Consider the following 20698-nt stretch of genomic DNA (forward strand, 5'->3'; position numbering starts at 1 on the left):
AATAATCATCCGTTGGTTGATGTTTTTTTCCCTTTTTTTTTTTTTTTTTACTTTAATCAGCTTCAATACACAATTTATGGTGTGTAAATAATGAAATTATCTCAATTTTAGTTTTAAAAACCTCTCTTGCACAGTATAAGTACTGTAGACATTTTAAACCTGCAATCCTAAGTTTCCCTCTCTACTCTTGCAAATCACATGTTATTGTATTACATGAATGTTTGAAATGAACTGATTCAAAAGAGCACAGTTATATTTAACTTTTAAATATTAGAGAAGTGAATGCTTGTTTTAATGTTTTTACAGATTTAAATCAAACAGCAGATCAGCAGTATGATGGCTTGACAATGAGTAATGTTATCCCAATGTACCCTGCATTTAAAAGTAAGTTCAGATTTGATTCCTCTAAAGCCTGATGCAAAAGGACATACATTTTTTTAAATGCATTTGTTTTACTGTAGTAAAAATAAAATACTGGGATTTTCGGGTGTAAAAAACTAGAAGCAAGATAAACTATTTCTCATCATTCTCTGCTTTTAATGTGACACATATTCTATACAACTGAAAAGGGGCATATCAAATCAAAAATGGTGGGATATTTCTGCACAACCTTTGTAATATTGCTATATTGAAGCACCTTTTAAGTCTTCTCTCGGAGTCTTCTCTTGCAGAATTCTATATGAATGAAATGTTGAGATATGCCAGTCAATTTTGAAAATTTCTATTGGATTCTTGGGATATTGCTTGTCCAAAGCATTATTTTTCAGGTGGCCACTAGACAGTTACAAACATTTTAATCCTTATCCCATTTTTTAATATTTCCTCTGTATATTATGACAAATGAATGTTCTCGATAATAAGAACAGAGCTTCAGCTTTTTAGCTTAAATTCAGGGATATTGGGTAAAAGTATGTGTAGACCTGTCTTTAATGACATTCTTCTCCATAAAACACCCAGTTTAATGTGAAAAAAGTTATGCCAGATAAAGAAATAATTATTTTGGTGAGTTACTGTGTAGCTTTTTTCCTTATGTTTTTAGAAGGACTGGGTCATTAATCTTAAAGAAGAGATAGAGAGAAAATGCAGGAGACTGTTTTGACAAGTAGAGCATCACCATGGCTAACCAAAAAGTTGTTTAAGCTCCTTCTGTTACTGTTTTGCCTCCCTGATAATGTTTTCTCTATGTTATGTTCCAATTATTGATGACTACAGCACTTGTTATGTCTGCACTAATGATACGTTTGTACAGTCATATCATTTTGATAATGTTTACCCTCCCTTTAAACAATGGCTTCATGAAATTGCAGAACCTCCCTTCAAAAAGCTTAACTGAATTACTTCCATATGAACATGTGCACAAGTATTTCAATCTGGAAAAACTCACACAAAGATAAAAGACAAGTAGGAGAAATTTATTGATACAATTACTTTCTCTTTGGCGCTCAGACCTTGGCAGGAAACATAGCACTTAATTTTGATAGACATGAATGAACAGGAGCAAAGAATAGGGCTGTTTTCCCCCAGGCCTGAAACTGGTGGTGGAGTGGAGATAGATGAAGTTGGTCAGTCTGTAGACTGCTGGTTAGCCAGATGGTCTGCTGAGCTTTATGGGGAGATCCAGTGGATTGCGTGAGCTGATTCTAGAGCTTCACTCAGGGACCTGGAAGATGGAAGTCCAGTTGGATAACACAGGTTGAGAGAACTTGTCCATAATGAGCAAGCATGAAGCGAGAGTGGAGAGGAAAAACTCCCCGTTGGGAAGAAACCTTTGGCAGAACCAGCCTCAACATGGCGGTCTTCTGCCAGACCGGTTAATATGAGACAGGGAACGCAGTAAGAGTCCGGGAGGAATGACACTCTGATGAAGCTTTAGCTACAATGGTGGAGGAGGGGCTGGAGGTAGGTTGAAACTGTGTCATCTGAATGAAATCACACAGCGCTCTGCTGCCTGGCCCAGGAGCAGACAGGTGCGTATCGGAGGCCTTTTAAGATGAGCTTTGGATGCTGATTGGCTTTCGTGGAGGTGTGGTTCAAAGCTGATTGGCTATGTCACAGGTGGATGTATGAAAAAACACTGACTTCTTCAGTTAAATTTCCGCCTAGGCTCCATTTCAACATGTGATTCATCAGTGTAACAATATTCCAAGTTTGCTGTTCATTATACCTTTAACCTTAACATAATTATTTTCCAAGCTGGCTTTAAAGAGGTATTACATTAAAATTAAGGAAAATGCTCTGAAATTATTAGTCTGTCTCATCTCCTAACATTTGAAAAAACTGAGCAATTAACCAGGTGCAAAGTTTTGACTGTACTTGTATTTATTATATCTCTCTTTTCTTTCTTAGGGATCTGGGATTACCTCCACAACACTTTGCTAAAGAAATATGCATCTATATACAATGGCATTAATGTGGTGACTGGACCAGTCTTTGATTACAACTATGATGGCAGATATGACACTTCAGAGCAGATAGAGCAGTAAGTTTCAAGTCTGTAATAAGGTTCTGCTACTGAGGTGTGGACTTTGACCTGCTGACTTGACTTGGGTCAGACCCCAGACTTGAGACTTTACTTGTTTATATTTGAGAAGACTTGTGACTCTTGTGGGTACTAGTAACTTCTATCTTCTATCTTTACAGTAAACATTTTACGATGCAAATTAAAAACTGCAAATAAAAAAAAGGCAAAAACACTGGTGCAAATTTGTATACTCACATAATTAACTTTTCAGAAATGGCTCAGTATGAGCTATGAATTAATAACATTAATTTATAGTGAAGCTGGTTATCACAGATACTCCACAGTCTGATCTAGAAAAAAATCCCACACTAGATATAGAAAGCTATTAAGAGACATACCCTAAAATACTTTTTGTCAAAGTTTTGCTATAAGCATTAAATATGTGGGCTAAAATAGGAACAAATATCCTTCTTTCCAGATTTTTGTTTGTTGAAAATATTCTAAATTACAGTAGTTTTGCTTTTCATTCCACTTGATAATAATGTTATGCTTTTTATTTCTCTTCACCAGCAGAAAAGATTGAAATAAAAGTGAAACTAGAGATGTGAATAATTTGTAAGATACTGTTTCTGATTTGTTTGGAATTTAGTGTTAACTAAAAATCGGATTAAGAAGAGTTCAAGCTTTGTTTGACGGACACAAAGACCTCTACAGACTTAGACCCTTTTAGTAAAGATTGACTGGAATCTTATTTCCCTTGTGCTTTGTGTAAAACGAAACACATGGTTTGTGTCAACTGGATGACAGCCAATGTTTGTGTGTAATTGTAGAGTCGTGCCTGGAACCAACATATCCATCCCCACGCATTACTTTATGGTGTTGACAAGCTGCAAGGACATGCAAAAGCCAGTGAGCGCTTGTGACGGTGAACTGCAAACAGTTTCCTTCCTCCTTCCTCACAGAGCTGACCACACAGAGAGTTGTAAGGTAAGATGTGAAAAAACAACAGTGCACCCAGATGTGTCCCGGATTTTTATCTAAAAGTCGCCACTGAACAAAACAAGGAAACTAAAACTTTTCCGTAGACCCCTTTCATGTAGGACTAACCCCTGGAGGAATAAAGCCAACAACAAAGAAAGGTGCACACAAGTTGTAACACGTAAGGATACTTAGGGCGAACCTGCCTCCAATTCAAGATCAGTGGCTTTTCACGTGTGCTTTTTAGTTTTTCTGCATACTGAATCTGGGGAGGAGTAACACTGATAAACTTAAAAACAAGATGGAACATTTTAAATAAAAAAGATTGCATTGTTTAAGAAATGACATCACATTTATCTCAGATCTCACAATTTGGGATGAACAAAAAGCACAGCAAGATATTTAGAGATCTGTGATCTTGATTACATAATCTCGATGTTGTTGTCGTTTCAGTTGTGAGCACTTACTTTAAAGGCAATTTTTTTTTTGGAAATGTGGTTACATAATTATTTTTCCAGGAGGAAAACATCTCCAAATGTATGAACATGCACAAATACACATTTTATTGCAGATTTTGTTCAATCCACCTTAAAAAAATCCTATCTGTTTCTCTTCAACCGATCACATTAATAGGTTTCTTTATATAATTGATCCAAGCTTTGGTTGGTTTGGTTAATGTTGCTATTAAATATTGTTAGTGATATCCTTGGTAATAGCTTTGTCCACACTTTGTCTTCTAGTGGGATATTAATCTTAGAAACACGATAAAACAAATTTATAATGGAAACAATGTGGATATTAAGTTTTGGGTAAAGACTGACTCCTACTATAATGTGGAATTGTGGTCTGTGTGAGGAACCAAACTTGTTTAATTAAACTAGTTCTACCAAAAATGGGGGTACAAAAATATCCACTAGGAGATTGCCCATTACTTAGAACAAGTAGTTTAAAGGTAAATAAAAAACAACAACACTTTTTTAGTGTATCTTGATAACTGATAACTGAGCCTGTTTTGGAAATAAAGAAATCACTAAGAAATTACCCAATTTGCCCTAATACTCACAGTAGTTGTAGTTGCTTTTTTTATTTTATGAGGTAAGGAATTTACCGAAATTAATAATTATAAGTATTTCACTATGAAAAATTTGTGCAAAAAATAAACACAATTGTAAGAAATTAGTCCGCTGGGTTTGAGAAACTGTAAAAACATGCTATGTTTAATATTATTTTCCTTACATTACAGAGTGCAGAAGAGGAATCCCTTTGGGTGGAAGATCACATCTGGTTTCACCAGTCAAGAGTCAGAGATGTTGAGTTGGTCACTGGACTGGACTTTTACTCTGGCAGTAGTCTACCAGTTCCAGAACTGCTGAAGATGAAGACCCGCCCAACAGCTGCCATTAAAAGAAAACAGTGACCAGTTAAATCAGAAGAAAACACAAGCATGCAGACCTTCTGTAGTCTCTAATGTAGGTTATGTCTTGTCTGCTGTACACTTAAAGCACTTAACCGAGTAATTCTATTTATTTACGTCTCAGTTTTATCATTTATTCAGTAATGCTTTATTTTCAGTATACTCTGTTTTTGTTATCTCTTTTTGTCTTTATGTCAAAGGAATTGATTAAAACAATGCCTTGAAAAGAAAACAATTAGCATTAATAGATTGATAAGGAATGAACATAAATCATTAGTATGGGCTGACAAGCCCCAACCAGAACATTTCTTACTCAACATTCCTGTGAAACAGTCATTATGTTGCTGTCAACTTTGATCTTCAACTTTGTCTTATGCATGGCTTTTTTTTCATCCTCCACCTGAAATGTGAATGATGTTTACTTTGTTCTCAAAATATCTTTTACAGGATTCATATGTTCCCATATTTTGATGTATTTGAGGCAATATCTTACTTGAGAAATATGCAATCAATAAACAAACTCCAAGCTAGACCGAAATATTGGACATAATGTAATGACCTCAGAACCTTGGACCCAATACTCAGGCAGACAGATCAGGACGATTTTCTAACCATTTTAAAGTACAGCGAGCGACTGGTCATCAGCAGGGCGGATAACCGGATTCTCTGCAGGAATAGAAAGCTTAGGTCAGTGAATAAAATGTCGGGCTGATGGCGACTAGGAGCAAAAGTCAGTGACCTGGTTGCTGTAAGAGGTAATTCTGATACCAGTGGAAGAGGTAAATCCGGGACGGACTGAGAGCAAGAAGAAGAGGAATCCTTGCTTGCCCATGCCCACTGAGCGATTTGCCCACGACGACCGACTGAATATCAAACAAGTTTCTCTCCCGACCTCACGACTCCTGATCTGGAAGTGGTCTTGAGAGGCTGATCGCCTCTAGTCCGATTGAAACATTTTTGCACAACTGGAAAATCGGCCTGAAAAGGGCAAAAAATCTTACAGTGTGTATCCAGCTTTACTCACAAAAAAGCTTGAAAAATCTGCCACCCATGGTAGGCATACAAACGCATAAATAGCAGAGGGAAACAGGTGGAAACGATAAGTGTTAATGAGCCTCAATGCCAATTAGACAGGTGAACGGGAGTAAATGAAAATGCCAACCATCACCACCTGACACATCATACTTTGGAGAAGCCGTGGAGAATGTTATGCTGATTGTATCGTCCTCCAGCATCTCTGATTTGGCACTGGATAAGTAACAGTTTTGGGAGACATTTCGTTGTAGGGCTATGCAGAGTTCATTAAGCTAACCACTACTGTAGGTACCCTGATAGCCGTCACGTACCAGGATGAGATCCTTAGATCCACTGTGAGACCATATGCTGGTGCACTGGGCCACAGATTTGTTCTGATGCAAGACAATACAAGTTGTCATGTGACTGAAGTGTCTGCTATTCCCACATGATGAAGACATCAATGTTATGGACTGGCCTCCCCATGACATAAATTCAGTCAGCACATCTTGGACATCATACCTCATTCCATTCACCAACCCCATGTTGCACTACAGTAGGTATAGGAATTGAGTGGTGCTTTCATTAAGGTCTGGAAGGAAATCCCTGACGTCATCAGGAGCAGGCTCAAGCATTGGAAGGTGGTCCACCAGGCAAGTGGAGACCATACACTTGTAGTCATTGTTATTCGAGCTGTACAACACTGAAAACAAGATCTATCCTTATTAAATATAAATAAATTACATCACTCCAAAAACCATGGTTACTGTAATGACATTCCAAAAACTTCTCAATGCTTGTTAATGGCTGTCATGGAAACATCAACGCTTACATAAACATAGGAATAAGGAGTGCTTTTCTTTTGATGTAATGCTGCCTTAAGGGGAAATGTCTCTGCTTTCATTCACCTGCTCATGTTGTTACTTGTAGGTACCCACAGGGGTTTCCATTTTTATATCTATTTCACACTGATTTAATCAATAAACACAATCGTGTCCTAATCAGGTGCAAACTTAAAGGGAATTATGTTTTTTTTTTTTTTTTTTTTACATTGGCCCCTTGATTTAATGTTATTACATCATGTTCTACTCACCCATAGGAGTTTTGTGTCATTTGGAGCTGTTCCAAAGATATTCGGTTAGGTTATATCCAAGTAACATCTTCCTATGGGCAAGTGACTTGAAGGCACAAACTAAACTGTTCGTAATTTATCATTTATGATACGCCAGCATTCATAACATGTAGGAAAATCATTGTCCCCCAGACATCCGCTGTTTAATTTTTTATATTTATATTTTTTTTAAACAAAGCAGTGTGTAAACTTTTAACTCTGTCCTTGCTGCCTTGCTTTTACCTGCTTCTTATAGGTCAGAAAATGTTAAAAATGTTCCATTTCACATCACTATATCTGGTTATGGTAGTAACAAAGTTTGTGTTGATTCTATATCTTTATTTTAAATTGCATCAAACATTAGAGGTTTTGCATAGAAAATATTTTCAAGACTTTGTTTTGTTTATTAGAAATTGTTTAAAGACACAAGCTAAGGGTGTTATTTGAAATGTAAATACTGAAGCTAAAACATTTTTGATAATGATTTTTGGCAAACTGTCCCAAAGAGCATTGAGGATTAATCTAAATTCTTAGTAAATACTGCACAAGGGAGCCAACTGTGATGACATTTATTTATAAATGTTTTATTTAATCATTATTTTAAAAGTCATTGTTATCATTAACAAGAATGAGTCAGAGGAGTTTTCCTCAGCAGGTTGTGAAACTGGTTGGCGAATCTCAATGATCACGTGCATGTAGAACAGGCAGTAAAAGTAAAGTGGTTTCTCCTTTTTGTTTGACATCACATCTTCCATCCCTTTCATCTGGACTTTTTGCTACTTCTCTCTGAAAAAAAGAAACATATACCCAAAACTTAGGAAAGTTGCAGAATTTATAGACCCAATATCAAATTCAATTTAGGGTTTTCAAAAATCCCCTAATTGAACTGCCACCTTAATCTGGAGAAGGTGTTTCAGTGCCAGTATACAATTTTCTCTTTTTATGTCTGCTTTTTTAAAGTTTAACAATAAAAAGGTTTAATTTGGATAAATAGATTAGGAAATTATGACTGACACCAAAATACACTCAATGATACTTCAACACACAGCTAAAAGTTGATATTTTTCCAGTTGAATGTTTTTGTTCTGTTTTTGCTACAAAAAAATGGCATAGTCCACAGTATTTTGTTCCATATCTGATGTGATGCATTCTGGAACAGGGACACTCCCTTTGGAAATGTATACAAACCCACTTCAGATATTTCAGAAAAAACACAGACCTTGTTAGTTACAGTTAACGTTTTGCCTGAAGAAAGTAACACATACAGATGAGTAATATTTACACATTTTTTACATGACAGACAGAATCCTGATGACAGAGCCCTATGGGAGGTACGCTCTATCTGAAACTGAACCACCCACCAGAGCAATACCAAAAGAAACTCCACTCTAGTTTAAGGAAACTCCTTCTTCTGATATTTAAAACTGGTATCACAAAATCAAGCAAAACCACTTAGTGAACATGTGAGGCTGTTTATCAAACACATATTCTCTTCAACAAATTCTTACTTTAATAAAAGGTTGTTTTTTTTAAGTTTTAGATTGTTTTAATCAAAATGCATCCCATTACGCATCCCCCGCATCCCTATAGAACAAACATTAATTCAGGGTCAACTTTCATAAATACTTAAATGTTTTTATTACTAAAAAAAATAAAATTAAATCATCAAACAGGAAAAATATCTACATTTTTAGAAAATATCTAAAATATGTATCTATATATATAGGTATTTATATCTATATATATATATATATATATATATATATATATATATATATATATATATATATATATATATATATATATATATATATATATATAGATATATAGATATATATATATCTATATATATATATATTAGTGTTGCGCCAATGCCATTTCTTGTAGGTACCCACAGGGGTATACCGCTACAAGTGGATGTGTGTGTGTATATATGAAGAACTGCATACTTCTTGGATGTAAAATATTTGCCAGCATGGCTTTGTCAAGCTGCTGCCTACCTTTGTGAAGCAGGAAAGGCTCTCAAAATGGCATCGGTGCCCATTTTGTAGATACCCGATACCGATACCACCGTTTTAGTGCTGGATCGGGGCCCTGCCCGATACTGGTATCAGTGCAACCCTAAATATATATGGTATATATATATATATATAATATATATATATGGTATATATATATATATATATATATATATATATATATATATATATATATATATATATATATATATATATATATATATATAGATATATAGATAGATAGATAGATAGATAGATAGAGAGAGAGAGAGAGAGAGAGAGAGAGAGAGAGAGAGAGAGAGAGAGAGAGAGAGAGAGAGATAATAAAACAATAATGGGTATAGAATAATAATGAGCCTAATAATAAATAAAGCAAGTCCCGAAAATAACTCATTGAGGGTAAGTCCTGGAAATTTACACACAAATATGTGGGTGGCGCCTGAGCATAAATATAAAGCAGACTGAGGGTATGCTCCTATCAACGATCTTCATCATGGTAGGTGGAGACTCTTGCCTCTCACTTCTGGTCTCACTTCTCGCTGGGATTTCTCCTGGTGCACACGTGCGACTATGTTTCCTGCTTGACTATTTCTTTTTAATGTCCTGATCTGTGTTCTGATTGTTTCCTTGCATTCTTTTTTTTTTTTTTTGTTGTTAATGTTATATTTATTTCCTTCTGTCCCTTTTTCCTTCTCTCCAGGATTCAAGCGTTTTAAGAAATCTTTTTGTTGTGCTGACTCTTGGACTCTGCCTGGCGATCAGCCCAGAGGCCACTCCCACCTATGAAGGCAGGGACCCGATCAGCGGCAGACCGGTGCAGTGTGACCGCTGCCCGCCGGGGACCTTCCTGCGCGCCACATGCTCCTCCGTTAAAAAGAGCGAGTGCTCTCCGTGTCCGCAGGGCTCCTTCACGGAGCTCTGGAACTACATCGGGAGATGTTTGCGCTGCGGAGTCTGCGGAAGGAACCAGGTGGTGAAGAAGGAGTGCACCGCAGACAGCGACTGTCAGTGCGAGTGCAGAGAAGGATACTTCTACGACCAGAGATATGAAATGTGTTACCAACACGCAGAGTGCAGACCCGGCCACGGAGTCCTGACCCAAGGTGAGACATTACACTCATTTCAGCTTCAGAACCACTGAGATTCTGATTAAGAATGACAGAAAAATTAACATCTGAACAAGCAAAAAATAACTGAATAATGTGCTGTCTGAGCGGTTCCACAGGGGCGCAGCTAGATAGGGGGCCAGGGGTGGCCATGGCCACCCTTAGCCAATCATTGACCATGGATTTCCCCCTTATACAGGTGCTGGTCATAAAATTAGAATATCATGAAAAAGTAGATTGATTTCAGTAATTCCATTTAAAAAGTGAAACTTGTATATTATATTCATACATTACATACAAACTCATATATTTCAGATGTTTATTTTGTTTAATTTTGATGATTACAAATGACAACAAATGGAAATCTCAAATTCATCATATCAGAAAATTAGAATATTGTGAAAAGGTTCAAAATTGATGGCCCCTGGTGCCACACTCTAATCAGCTAATTAACTCAAACCACCTGCAAAAGCCTTTAAATGGTCTTTCAGTCTAGTTCTATAGGCTACACAATCATGGGGAAGACTGCTGACTTGACAGTTGTCCAAAAGACGACCATCGACACCTTGCACAAGGAGGGCAAGACACAAAAGGTCATCGCTAAAGAGGCTGGCTGTTCACAGAGCTCAGTGTCCAAGCACATTAATAGAGAGGCGAAGGGAAGGAAAAGATGTGGTCGAAAAAAGTGTACAAGCAAGAGAGATAACCGCACCCTGGAGAGGATTGTGAAACAAAACCCATTCAAAAATGTGGGGGAGATTCACAAAGAGTGGACTGCAGCTGGAGTGAGTGCTTCAAGAACCACCACACACAGACGTATGAAAGACATGGGTTTCTGCTGTCGCATTCCTTGTGTCAAGCCACTCTTGAACCACAGACAGCGTCAGAAGCGTCTTGCCTGGGCTAAAGAGAAACAGGACTGGACTGCTGGTGAGTGGTCCAAAGTCATGTTCTCTGATGAAAGTAAATTTTGCATTTCCTTTGGAAATCAAGGTCCCAGAGTCTGGAGGAAAAGAAGAGAGGCACTTCATCCACGTTGCTTGAAGTCCAGTGTAAAGTTTCCACAGTCAGTGATGGTTTGGGGTGCCATGTCATCTGCTGGTGTTGGTCCATTGTGTTTTCTGAGGTCCAGGGTCAACGCAGCCACATACCAGGAAGTTTTAGAGCACTTCATGCTTCCTGCAGCTGACCAACTTTTTGGAGATGCAGATTTCATTTTCCAACAGGACTTGGCACCTGCACACAGTGCCAAAGCTACCAGTACCTGGTTGAAGGACCATGGTATCCCTGTTCTTAATTGGCCAGCAAACTCTCCTGACCTTAACCCCATAGAAAATCTATGGGGTATTGTGAAGAAGAAGATGCAATACACCAGACCCAACAATTCAGAAGAGCTAAAAGCCACTATTAGAGCAACCTGGGCTATCATAACACCTGAGCAGTGCCACAGACTGATCGACTCCATGCCACGCCGCATTGCTGCAGTAATACAGGCCAAAGGAGGCCCAACTAAATACTGAGTGCTGTACATGCTCATACTTTTCATGTTCATACTTTTCAGTTGGCCAACATTTCTATAAATCCTTTGTTTTTATTGGTCTTCAGTAATATTCTAATTTTCTGATATGATGAATTTGAGATTTTCATTTGTTGTCATTTGTAATCATCAAAATTAAACAAAATAAACATCTGAAATATATGACTTTGTATGTAATGTATGAATATAATATACAAGTTTCACTTTTTAAATGGAATTACTGAAATCAATCTACTTTTTCATGATATTCTAATTTTATGACCAGCACCTGTACAGATGGTTACAAAAGTTATACTCTCAAGTGGATAAATCAAAATATTTTAATTTTCAGTTAAATACTTTGAAAATCAAGATTTCTAGCCAATAGTTGTATTGCAAGCCAGGATTAAACCTTATTACCTTTGTAACATTCAAAAATATGGATATTTTGATGGCAAAAATTAATAACAAGAAATGCCAACTTGCCAGAAATATTAAGAAAAATAACAAAAGTGCTTCTATAAGAAATTCATGAAAAACATGAATGATAGTGAAAGAAACCCTTTTTTTTGTACAACATCACCTGTATTAATGCTGATACTGGCACTTGCATTTTTTAGTTTATAAACATAAATATCTAAATCAGCTTGTAACCTTTTTTTCTTAACTTGTTAATTTATATATATATTTTTCAATTTCTTTACAGTAGGTCATTTATCATTCAAGGGCTCGTCTAATTATAATGTACAGGCATGTAGTAGTATCTTTGCTGAATGGCTACATATAGATCTTGTGCTTCTAGAACCCACTGAGGGATGGAGTGGACTCCATTTTTAAGGGGGTTATAAAGGGTTAACAATAACTTGACAACATAAAGACTGTATTATGCACATCAATATACTAACAGTAAAGATGATGAGTACAGAATTCATGCTCTTTTGTTAAATAGATTTTGTGTTTTATGGTGTAAAGAGAAATCGATGCATCTCTGCAAGTCATCTAGGAGTCTTCAGTGAAATCATAGATAAATAACTATTTTAATAAAACTTTTTAAGAAAGCCCGGATATTTGAATATATTAGTCTATTTCTAAGCAAAGGTTGTGGGAAAGTATAGTTAGTGTTTATTTAGGAAAAGTGGATGTTTTGCTCGTTAATTTTCCTGTTGGAACAGTGTAGATTGACCCTGAGGTTTTGGTGCCTATCTACTTTCGGCCATCCCTCTGTGTACATTGGTTATTGCTTGGCCACCCTTATGAACATTTTCTGGCTACGCCTCTGCTTATATATTTTGGATTTAAAAATATTTATATAAGTTTACCATTTGTAAAGCTACAAACCATCATAATTGCACCATACTGGTGCAAAAAAAAGTAGCACCTATCTGTTGTCCTTTTTAGTTTTTCAACTCTCTAAATTGTGCCGCTATCCAGCAGTGTCTTAATTAGAGATTAACCAGTCAATACCTGGACTGGGCCTAGGGTATTCAATACTACTGTTGAATAAATTAAATCTAGATCTTGTCATGTGAGTGAAAGTAATTAGGCTTGCCATAATCATTGTTTTTTTTTCTAAAGGGGATAAATTAACACAGATTTAAAAACAGATTTAAAAGCACTTCAATGTCCTCTGCACTAAATGTTGAAATGAGATTTAAGATATAGCAGATGCCTAAAACTAGCTGCAGCTTGCTGTAACTTTATAGCTGTGCATGACATTGACAGAAGATGCACTGATTTAAGGTTTTAGAACAGTGCATCTGAATCTTAATTGATAGAATGGTTTGCAAAGTCAGAAAACATTCAATTATCAAAGAGGGCAGTTGTGTGCACATTTGAAACGATTTCAATCCTGTCACTTTGCAGGAATAAGGTCTTGGGTTCAAAATCTAGCATGGGCTTTATGAGTGGAGGAGTTTGCATTTTCACTCTGCATGCATTGGTTCAGTGAGTGTCTTAAGATTTCATGTGTTGTGAAGTAGCGCTAACTCAATTGAACTCATTCATAATTGTAAAATATAAAAGAAATCCAGTTGATAGACTAGATGAAGAAATGTTGAGGTTAATTGGTACAGCTTTACTGCCAGTGTGCTTCTTTTATAGAGGAAAGGAGCAGTAATGCTATGGAACTAAACCAGTGACAGCTTTATGGTGTACATTTTAGGACAGCCTTATTTCTGAAGAAAGCAGTTGCTAGTTCTCTGGAAAAAAGGTTTTCAGTTCTAAGGAAAAATTTCAGTTCTCAGGTTTTAGAAAAAATGTTAGAGGATCACTTCTAAGCAGGATGCATCGCAGGGTCCTGAGCATACCCCATTTCCCATGAGTCTGCTCGAACAGAAATGGTGGATGACAGTGGCCAAAACTGTAGTTAGAAAAATCTATATAATTCACTGTATAAGACCTAAAATAAACATTTAACGTGTTTTTAGGTGAGAATGTTCTTTTTAAACTCCAATATCTATCCATTTGGTGATTTCCCTAAAAACGGACAACTGTTTACCTGAGAACTGCGAATGTACTAAAATATACACCTACAGTTTTCTCGGACATTGAAAAAGACTTTTGGCACTGAAAAATGAAACCTCACAAAGTAAACACTGAAAATTCTGAAACTGAAATTGAAAGTTTAAGCATGAAAAAACATCATTGCAAATGAAAAAGTAAAACCTATCATGAAACACAAATTTTCTGCTGCAATTCATTTATTTTTTTTTACATTTAGTTGTTTAAAAAAAACCCGCAGGATAAAGAGTGTCATAAGTTTTTAGTTTTTTATTTTAATAAATTCCATGTTTGAATTTTTTGTTTTTCGATTATTTATTGGACAATCCCAATCCCTTTTCAAAAACAATTCTGTTATATATGTCCTATTTGATACTCATTGTCTATTCAGTTAAGGACATCTAGCTCAATAATGTTATATAATATATAGTTATGAGAAATTAATTATTCTTTCTTTTATTTTCCTGCAGGTACACCTGAGAAAAACACTGTGTGTTACACCTGCCCTCAAGGTACCTTCTCTGACATTTCCTCTGCGCATCAAAACTGCACAAATCACAAGAACTGCAGTGAGGCAGGACTGCAGTGTGTGCTGAAAGGCTCCACCTGGCATGACAGTGTGTGTGCAAACTGTGAGGAGCTCAAAGGTAAATGTTTGCATGTAAACAAAGTATTAAAGAAAAAAATGCATGATTACTCACCAGTTAGCATCAAGAAAAAGAAATATGAAGCTTTATGTGAAACTGACATTGTTTTTTAGGAATCAGTGGAGTCGATTTGTTGTTTAAGCCCTAATTAATTTTAACAATCTATCTTTTCAGATGAAACTGAGTACCTTAAAGAAATCATCCCATCATTCTTCATCTTCCACAAAATGAACATCAAACAACTTCGTCGGATTGTGCAGAAGCTCCCATCTAAGGATGGTAAAAAGCCAGGAGAGAGTTTGGAGCTAAGCTTCTCCAAACTTCATGCAAGAATCTGTGAATGGAAATCATCTGCCACAGCTGCACATATTCAGCAGCTGCCCAGCATTATAAGTAAAGTAGGAGAAACTACTATTGGAGGGAAACTACAAAACAAGTTAACCAATATTCAAACATTTCTGGAAGAGCGCTGTCATTCTAAAATGAAAAGCGATTGATGTTTAATTTTTAAACATAAAAAGTATAAAAAGAGTTAAACCTTGCTCATTCAAAAAAATGGTGGGCAAAACAATCGTCAATAAAAATAACTGTATTTTTAAATTGCACTTTTTAAAATTCAGATGATTCTGAACACAGCCGACTCACCTTTAGATAATTTCAGCATTGGCAGCTTATCGAGGTCATTATGATTTTTCTAAAAATGCAGTCATTTCATCATTAAGCCAAATACCCAGGACACATATTTTTTTTTAGAAATGGAGAGCTTCTTTTGATTTTTTTTTTATTAAACTGGTTATTTTTATTAGAAATATTATATTTGATCATAAAGTACAATAGGAATCTCCAGAATTACACGATAATGACACCCCTAAGTAATAATAATCTATTGTTTTATTAGTTGAGGCATACAGGTATAACGTCATTTATCACTATGGCTGAGTTTCTTCAAGCCTCCACATGCTCAGACATATTTCCTTAAGTTGCTGTACTAGAGGCAATTAGACGTTGCTACGATACCTCATTACATATAATAAAGCTGCTGATTTTTTTGCCCAGTTGTGTTTTGCTGCACCCCTAGATTATTACACTTTTTACAGCAACAGGTTTGTCAGCTCCACTTTCATCCTGAACAGACATCATCTTTACTTTGTTTGTGCTTAATGCAAAAGGCCAAAGCCTTATAGAAAATACTTATTTTATACTTATTTATTGCAATGCAAGATTTGAATTTCATTTTTCATGGATGTGGGAGAAAAAAAGGCTTATTGGGAACGGACTGTCCGGCCCCAGCATAATTTGTCTCTTATAATAGGTTGATGCATCGAGGTGGGGAGAAAGGGTTTTGTTTTGTTTTTTTCTTTGCAGTGCTGTGTGTGAATGATAAACATAGTAAAATGGATACAGATAGTAAAGGGTTTATGTTAAGCGTGACCAGGAGGAACAAGGGGTCTTGGCTGGAGCCCCGAATGTTACAAAACTTTGTAAAGGCTCTAAATGAGCACCATGTGCACCTGACTTCAAGGCGCTTTATGGAGATGTGTTTTTTTAACTCTTCTTTTAATGCTTTTTTATTGTTTCAAATTTGATGTTTGTTTTGCTGTTGTAATGTTTTGCTACAAAGTTTTATTCTGTAAATTTTCATCATCTGTTATTATCTTATGTATATAATATGATGGGAATCCTTCAGGAAGGTTTTTAACCTTGGGCATTAGCATTTCTTAAATTAATTTCCAGTAGGTTATAAAGTATAATTGTGTTTTGTTTCAATTACTGTCTTTGCTACAGAAATATTAACAAATATTTTTGTGTTTTGATAAAATTTTATTAAATTTTTCAAATGATCCTCATTTATGTGTACATGTCTTAATTTGTCGTGCTGCTGTAACAATCTACTTGCCTCCATGGGGAAGATAATCCAGTTTGAGAATGACAAAATAAAAATATTTAGTAGCCCACTTGTCATCACCCTCATTGACCGGACAATGCCTGAGTAGGGGAGGATTTAACATTAGGCAATACTGGGCAGTTTCCTAGGGCCACAAGTTAATAGGTGCCCCATAAAATAATACAACTATTCTTTATTTGTGCACATTAATTACGTTTTTGATTAAAAAAATGCTTTCACTAAAATGCCATCAGAGCATTTATAATAAGTGTGTCTAAGCCAACACCCCCACACCATTGGATCAGTCCATTTGCTACACGTGACTTTTCAGACCACTCTAGCACTTTGATTTAAAAAAAGCACCTGGCACCATATCTAGCGACTTTTTTCTGCTACTGGAGAATTTAGCATCAAATATAAAAGCACCGAACTCTGCTCTCCAGAATAAATGGATTCATAACCCCCACATTCTGCTCTCCTCTATTTTGTCCGCTGTCATGATTCATGCAGCTTTTATTTCATACAAATGAATAATGGAGAACAGAGAAGCAGATCAGGGCTTATCTACAGTGAAAAGAGGTGTATATGAGCAGCTGACTGATATCACCTCTTCGCCAGAGTGTTTGCCTGTTTTGGGTACTCTAGCCCATCTGAGCTTTTGCTGACTTTTCTCTGAACTTTTCAAGTTTATTCATGCTCATAGCCTTTTAGGTCTTGTTACTTTTTGGCAGGAAACCTTCAGATACAAATATAATTGGTCTAACAAACACATTGACTCTTGGTCAGTAACCTAACATTCATCTTGTCTTGGGGGTGGGGCGGTTATTTTGGGTTGCAGTTTGTGGGGTTAGTTTGTTTTCCTTTTCAGTTCCACTGTTTGTCCACCAGAGGGTGCCATCTGTTTACTCTGTCTTGGAGGGCTTGCCTACACCTTTAAACTCCCCACACCTGCAATGAATCATTACCAGAGGAGTATAACTTACTAACTTTAAAGTGTAAATTTATGGTCCATATCTCTGGAGCAATCTCTATACACTAAGAATGTTGACATAATTTTAGTAGGCAATATTTAGTGTTAAGTTATTCTGTTTTTAATGTATTAATTTGCTGCATTAAAGTTACATCACTCTGAATAGGGATCTTCTTTAGCAGTGAAACTACAGCTAGCCCTACTAGATGTAAACCTGCTAGACTCAATGATGTAGAACAAACATTCACAGTTTTTATTGTCCTTTTAAATTTGCATTAAAAAAATAACAAGACTAAGACTGGTAGGCTATTCGTATATTCGTAAATGGTAAAGTAGGACAGAACAAAAAGTTTTTCTTATACACTTTTCATCAGAACTGAAAGTGCCTGGAAAGAGGGAAGTCTGGCAGTTACTGCAGACACTGTTGCACATTTGATGCAACATGAAATGCAGGCGAGTAAGAAAATATATTTTCAAAATACATTTCAGGGTCTTTTAGATGCAGAGGTGAATTCAAAAGTCTGGTTAGACTGTATAGAAGCATAAATTCAAATAAATGCAAAAGCATTACCGGGTCACTTTGGCTGATTACTTATTGTAAATTTGAGAGCCAAGATAAATATGAATTGTATATTACAGGAAGAAAAAAAAATATATAATTTTTATTTGAAAGATTTTTTGATCATACATGGGCACCTTACTTCCCTGACTGGTTGTCTCACATGCCAACTACGGTTCTGCAACCGTCATCGCTCACCTAAAAAAAATCCTGATTAGGCGTTTGATGGTCGCAAACCTGCACAGACCTCAAGCGGAAGTGCGCAGACAAAAAGCAGCTGTGATTGGTCCTTGGTATGCCTTTACGGCTGTCTGTGTGGTCGTCTTTCTCGATTCGATACTGGGGCGCCCCATTTTTAAAAACCGAGGAACAACTGCAATGGACAACTACGACGAAAGGTTAATCAAGGAGTTTCGGAAGTACAACCACTTGTTCGATGCATCAGACAAATTATATAAAGATGCCAAGGTCTCTGCCAAAAAAAAGTTCTCATGACCATCAGCCGGAGTTCTCGCGAGTTCTCGAACAGGCTCCCCTTTGCGCTTTGGCAGGAAACTGCTGTACGTCCCTAGAAATTCCAGACCGACGGAGCAGAAGCATATCAGCAAAACTGGTTCGCGACCAGAACCAAGTGACAGTTGATGTGTGCGGTTGTAGAAGTCTAATCTGCCATTAAGGCTAAAGAGGTGCTGTACAATCGCACAGAGCTGCTCTGTACAGGTCTTCAGGACTCTGGGACTAACACCATCAGGACCCGGTGACTTATTAAAATCCAATCTCCCCTGTTGCCTCATCGGAAAGATGGAAGGAGCAGCACCATCTTCTGATTTGGCTAAGAACAAAGTCATAGAAGCAGGACAGTCAGTGACAGAGGAGGGCAGCATGTCCATATGACTGTGAGCAAGATAGAAGGATGCTGAGCTTGTTACTGAACTGAACCTATTCTTGAATGGATTCATTTCATTTTGCTCTTTCCAGACTTCCATCTGTCTGATCATCGTCCTCAAAGCCTGTGATCTTTATCCCTGACCACACATCTCTGACCAGCCTCTTCCTGTATGCCTTCTTTCTTTCATTACCGTAATTCCCTGTCTCCCTTCTTAGATGCTTCCTGTTCTTGATAAGCAGTTTCTTCAGACCTTTCGGGGCTTCTTCAGCTTCCTGTGTGCATTTTCTTGCAGTTATTTTTAATACAGGTTGTCTCTTAAGGGGTTTATACTGTGAGCACAGAAAAACATGAGATTGTGATCTCATTTCCAGGTCGCACTGAAAGGAGGCCATTGGGAAGACCCAGTACACCATGGAGAGACTATGTTTCTTGGCTGGACTGGGTTTCCTCCAGCAGAACTGGAGGTGTCCGGAGAGAGAGACTCTGCTGAGACAGCCGCCCCATGACAAGTCGCAGACGAGTAAGAAAATATACATTTTTAAAACAATTTCAGTCATTTTAAATGTGGTGAATTCAAATGTCCGGCTAGACTGCTGTTAGAATAATTGTATATAAATGTATCTGTGTAGTGTTATAATGCATAAAGCTGTGTGCTTTGTTCATGTGATCATAGCCACCTTTTCTAACGTATACTGTGATTTGTGGACTTGCTTTTGGGGAGATTGTGGTTGATTTACAAGCAGCACTAAACCGGCTGCACTATGGTCAACAGCTACAACAACTTAAACTTTGACTGAACCCTGAGATTTAGAGGACATGTTTACTGAGACTGCAAGCCTGATTTCAATAAATTGTGAGGAGGACACGGATAGATGCAAAAACATAACTAGGTTCACTGGCCTAACTTTCTGAAGGACTGGTGTGGACATGTCCCCACCAACTTTGGGCATGGAGGGGACAGCCCAATAGCCAATAATTTCTGCTTTTTCCCCCTTTTTTTCCCCTTGCCGCTCTCGAGTCCCACCTCTCGGTGTAACATCATCTGATCTGTTGCTTTGGGAAATAATATTATTTGGGGTTGCTATTCACTGCTTACAGAGTAGCAGTAGTTAAAAAAGCTGGGCCTCTCAAAAGACCAGATCACTCAGAGTTATAGATTAAAAGTAACACATATCTGTTGTTTTCTTATTGAACAGAGAATTAGACTGCAGAGCTTCTAGATATCTTGAAAATTATTTTATCCGGCATCATTATATTGGTAGACCAGAGGCGAAGCCAGAAAATTTTAATAAGGGTGGCCAGGAAATAACCAATGTACACTGAGGGCTGGCCAAAAGTAGATAGGCATCAGAACCTCAGGGTCAATCTACACTGTTGCAACAGGAAAATTAACGAGCAAAACATTCATATTTCTAAATAAAGACTAACTATACATTCCCACAGCCTTTGCTAACAAATAGAGGAATATATTAAAATATCCATTCTTTCTACATAAAAGGTATAGTGGATGGTTTGAGTTTTGGGCGAACATCTTTTCCATTGTCATTACTTACCTACTAGGGCCATCAGCCCCTACTCTTTAGAGCGTCCCCCCCCTAACTTTTATCACAAAGTTAAACCCTTGATTAGGT

At 37.0% G+C, this 20698-nt stretch overlaps 2 protein-coding genes across 2 annotated transcripts in view; both read left to right on the forward strand.

Moving 5' to 3' along the window:
• The window catches only part of LOC119779896 (venom phosphodiesterase 1), a 51643-nt gene extending 46258 nt beyond the window's left edge, over positions 1-5385 (forward strand). Inside the window, exons 22-26 of the mRNA XM_038279741.1 lie at positions 307-384; positions 2347-2479; positions 3292-3448; positions 4683-4877; positions 4916-5385. Of these exons, the coding sequence (XP_038135669.1) occupies positions 307-384; positions 2347-2479; positions 3292-3448; positions 4683-4856 (542 nt within the window). The 3' untranslated portion in view covers positions 4857-4877; positions 4916-5385. The remainder of the gene's footprint in view (positions 1-306; positions 385-2346; positions 2480-3291; positions 3449-4682; positions 4878-4915) is intronic.
• Positions 5386-9654: 4269 nt separating this feature from the next.
• Positions 9655-15666, forward strand: LOC119779895 (tumor necrosis factor receptor superfamily member 6B-like; the record flags this gene model as incomplete). Its single annotated transcript, XM_038279740.1, has 3 exons — positions 9655-10099; positions 14588-14764; positions 14939-15666. Coding segments are annotated over 3 exons (945 nt in total), but the record flags the coding sequence as incomplete, so codon positions are not given.
• Between the last annotated feature and the right edge of the window lie 5032 nt (positions 15667-20698).

Source organism: Cyprinodon tularosa, unplaced genomic scaffold (assembly GCF_016077235.1).
Source record: "Cyprinodon tularosa strain WSP-4 unplaced genomic scaffold, ASM1607723v1 ctg153, whole genome shotgun sequence".
NCBI lineage: Eukaryota > Metazoa > Chordata > Actinopteri > Cyprinodontiformes > Cyprinodontidae > Cyprinodon > Cyprinodon tularosa.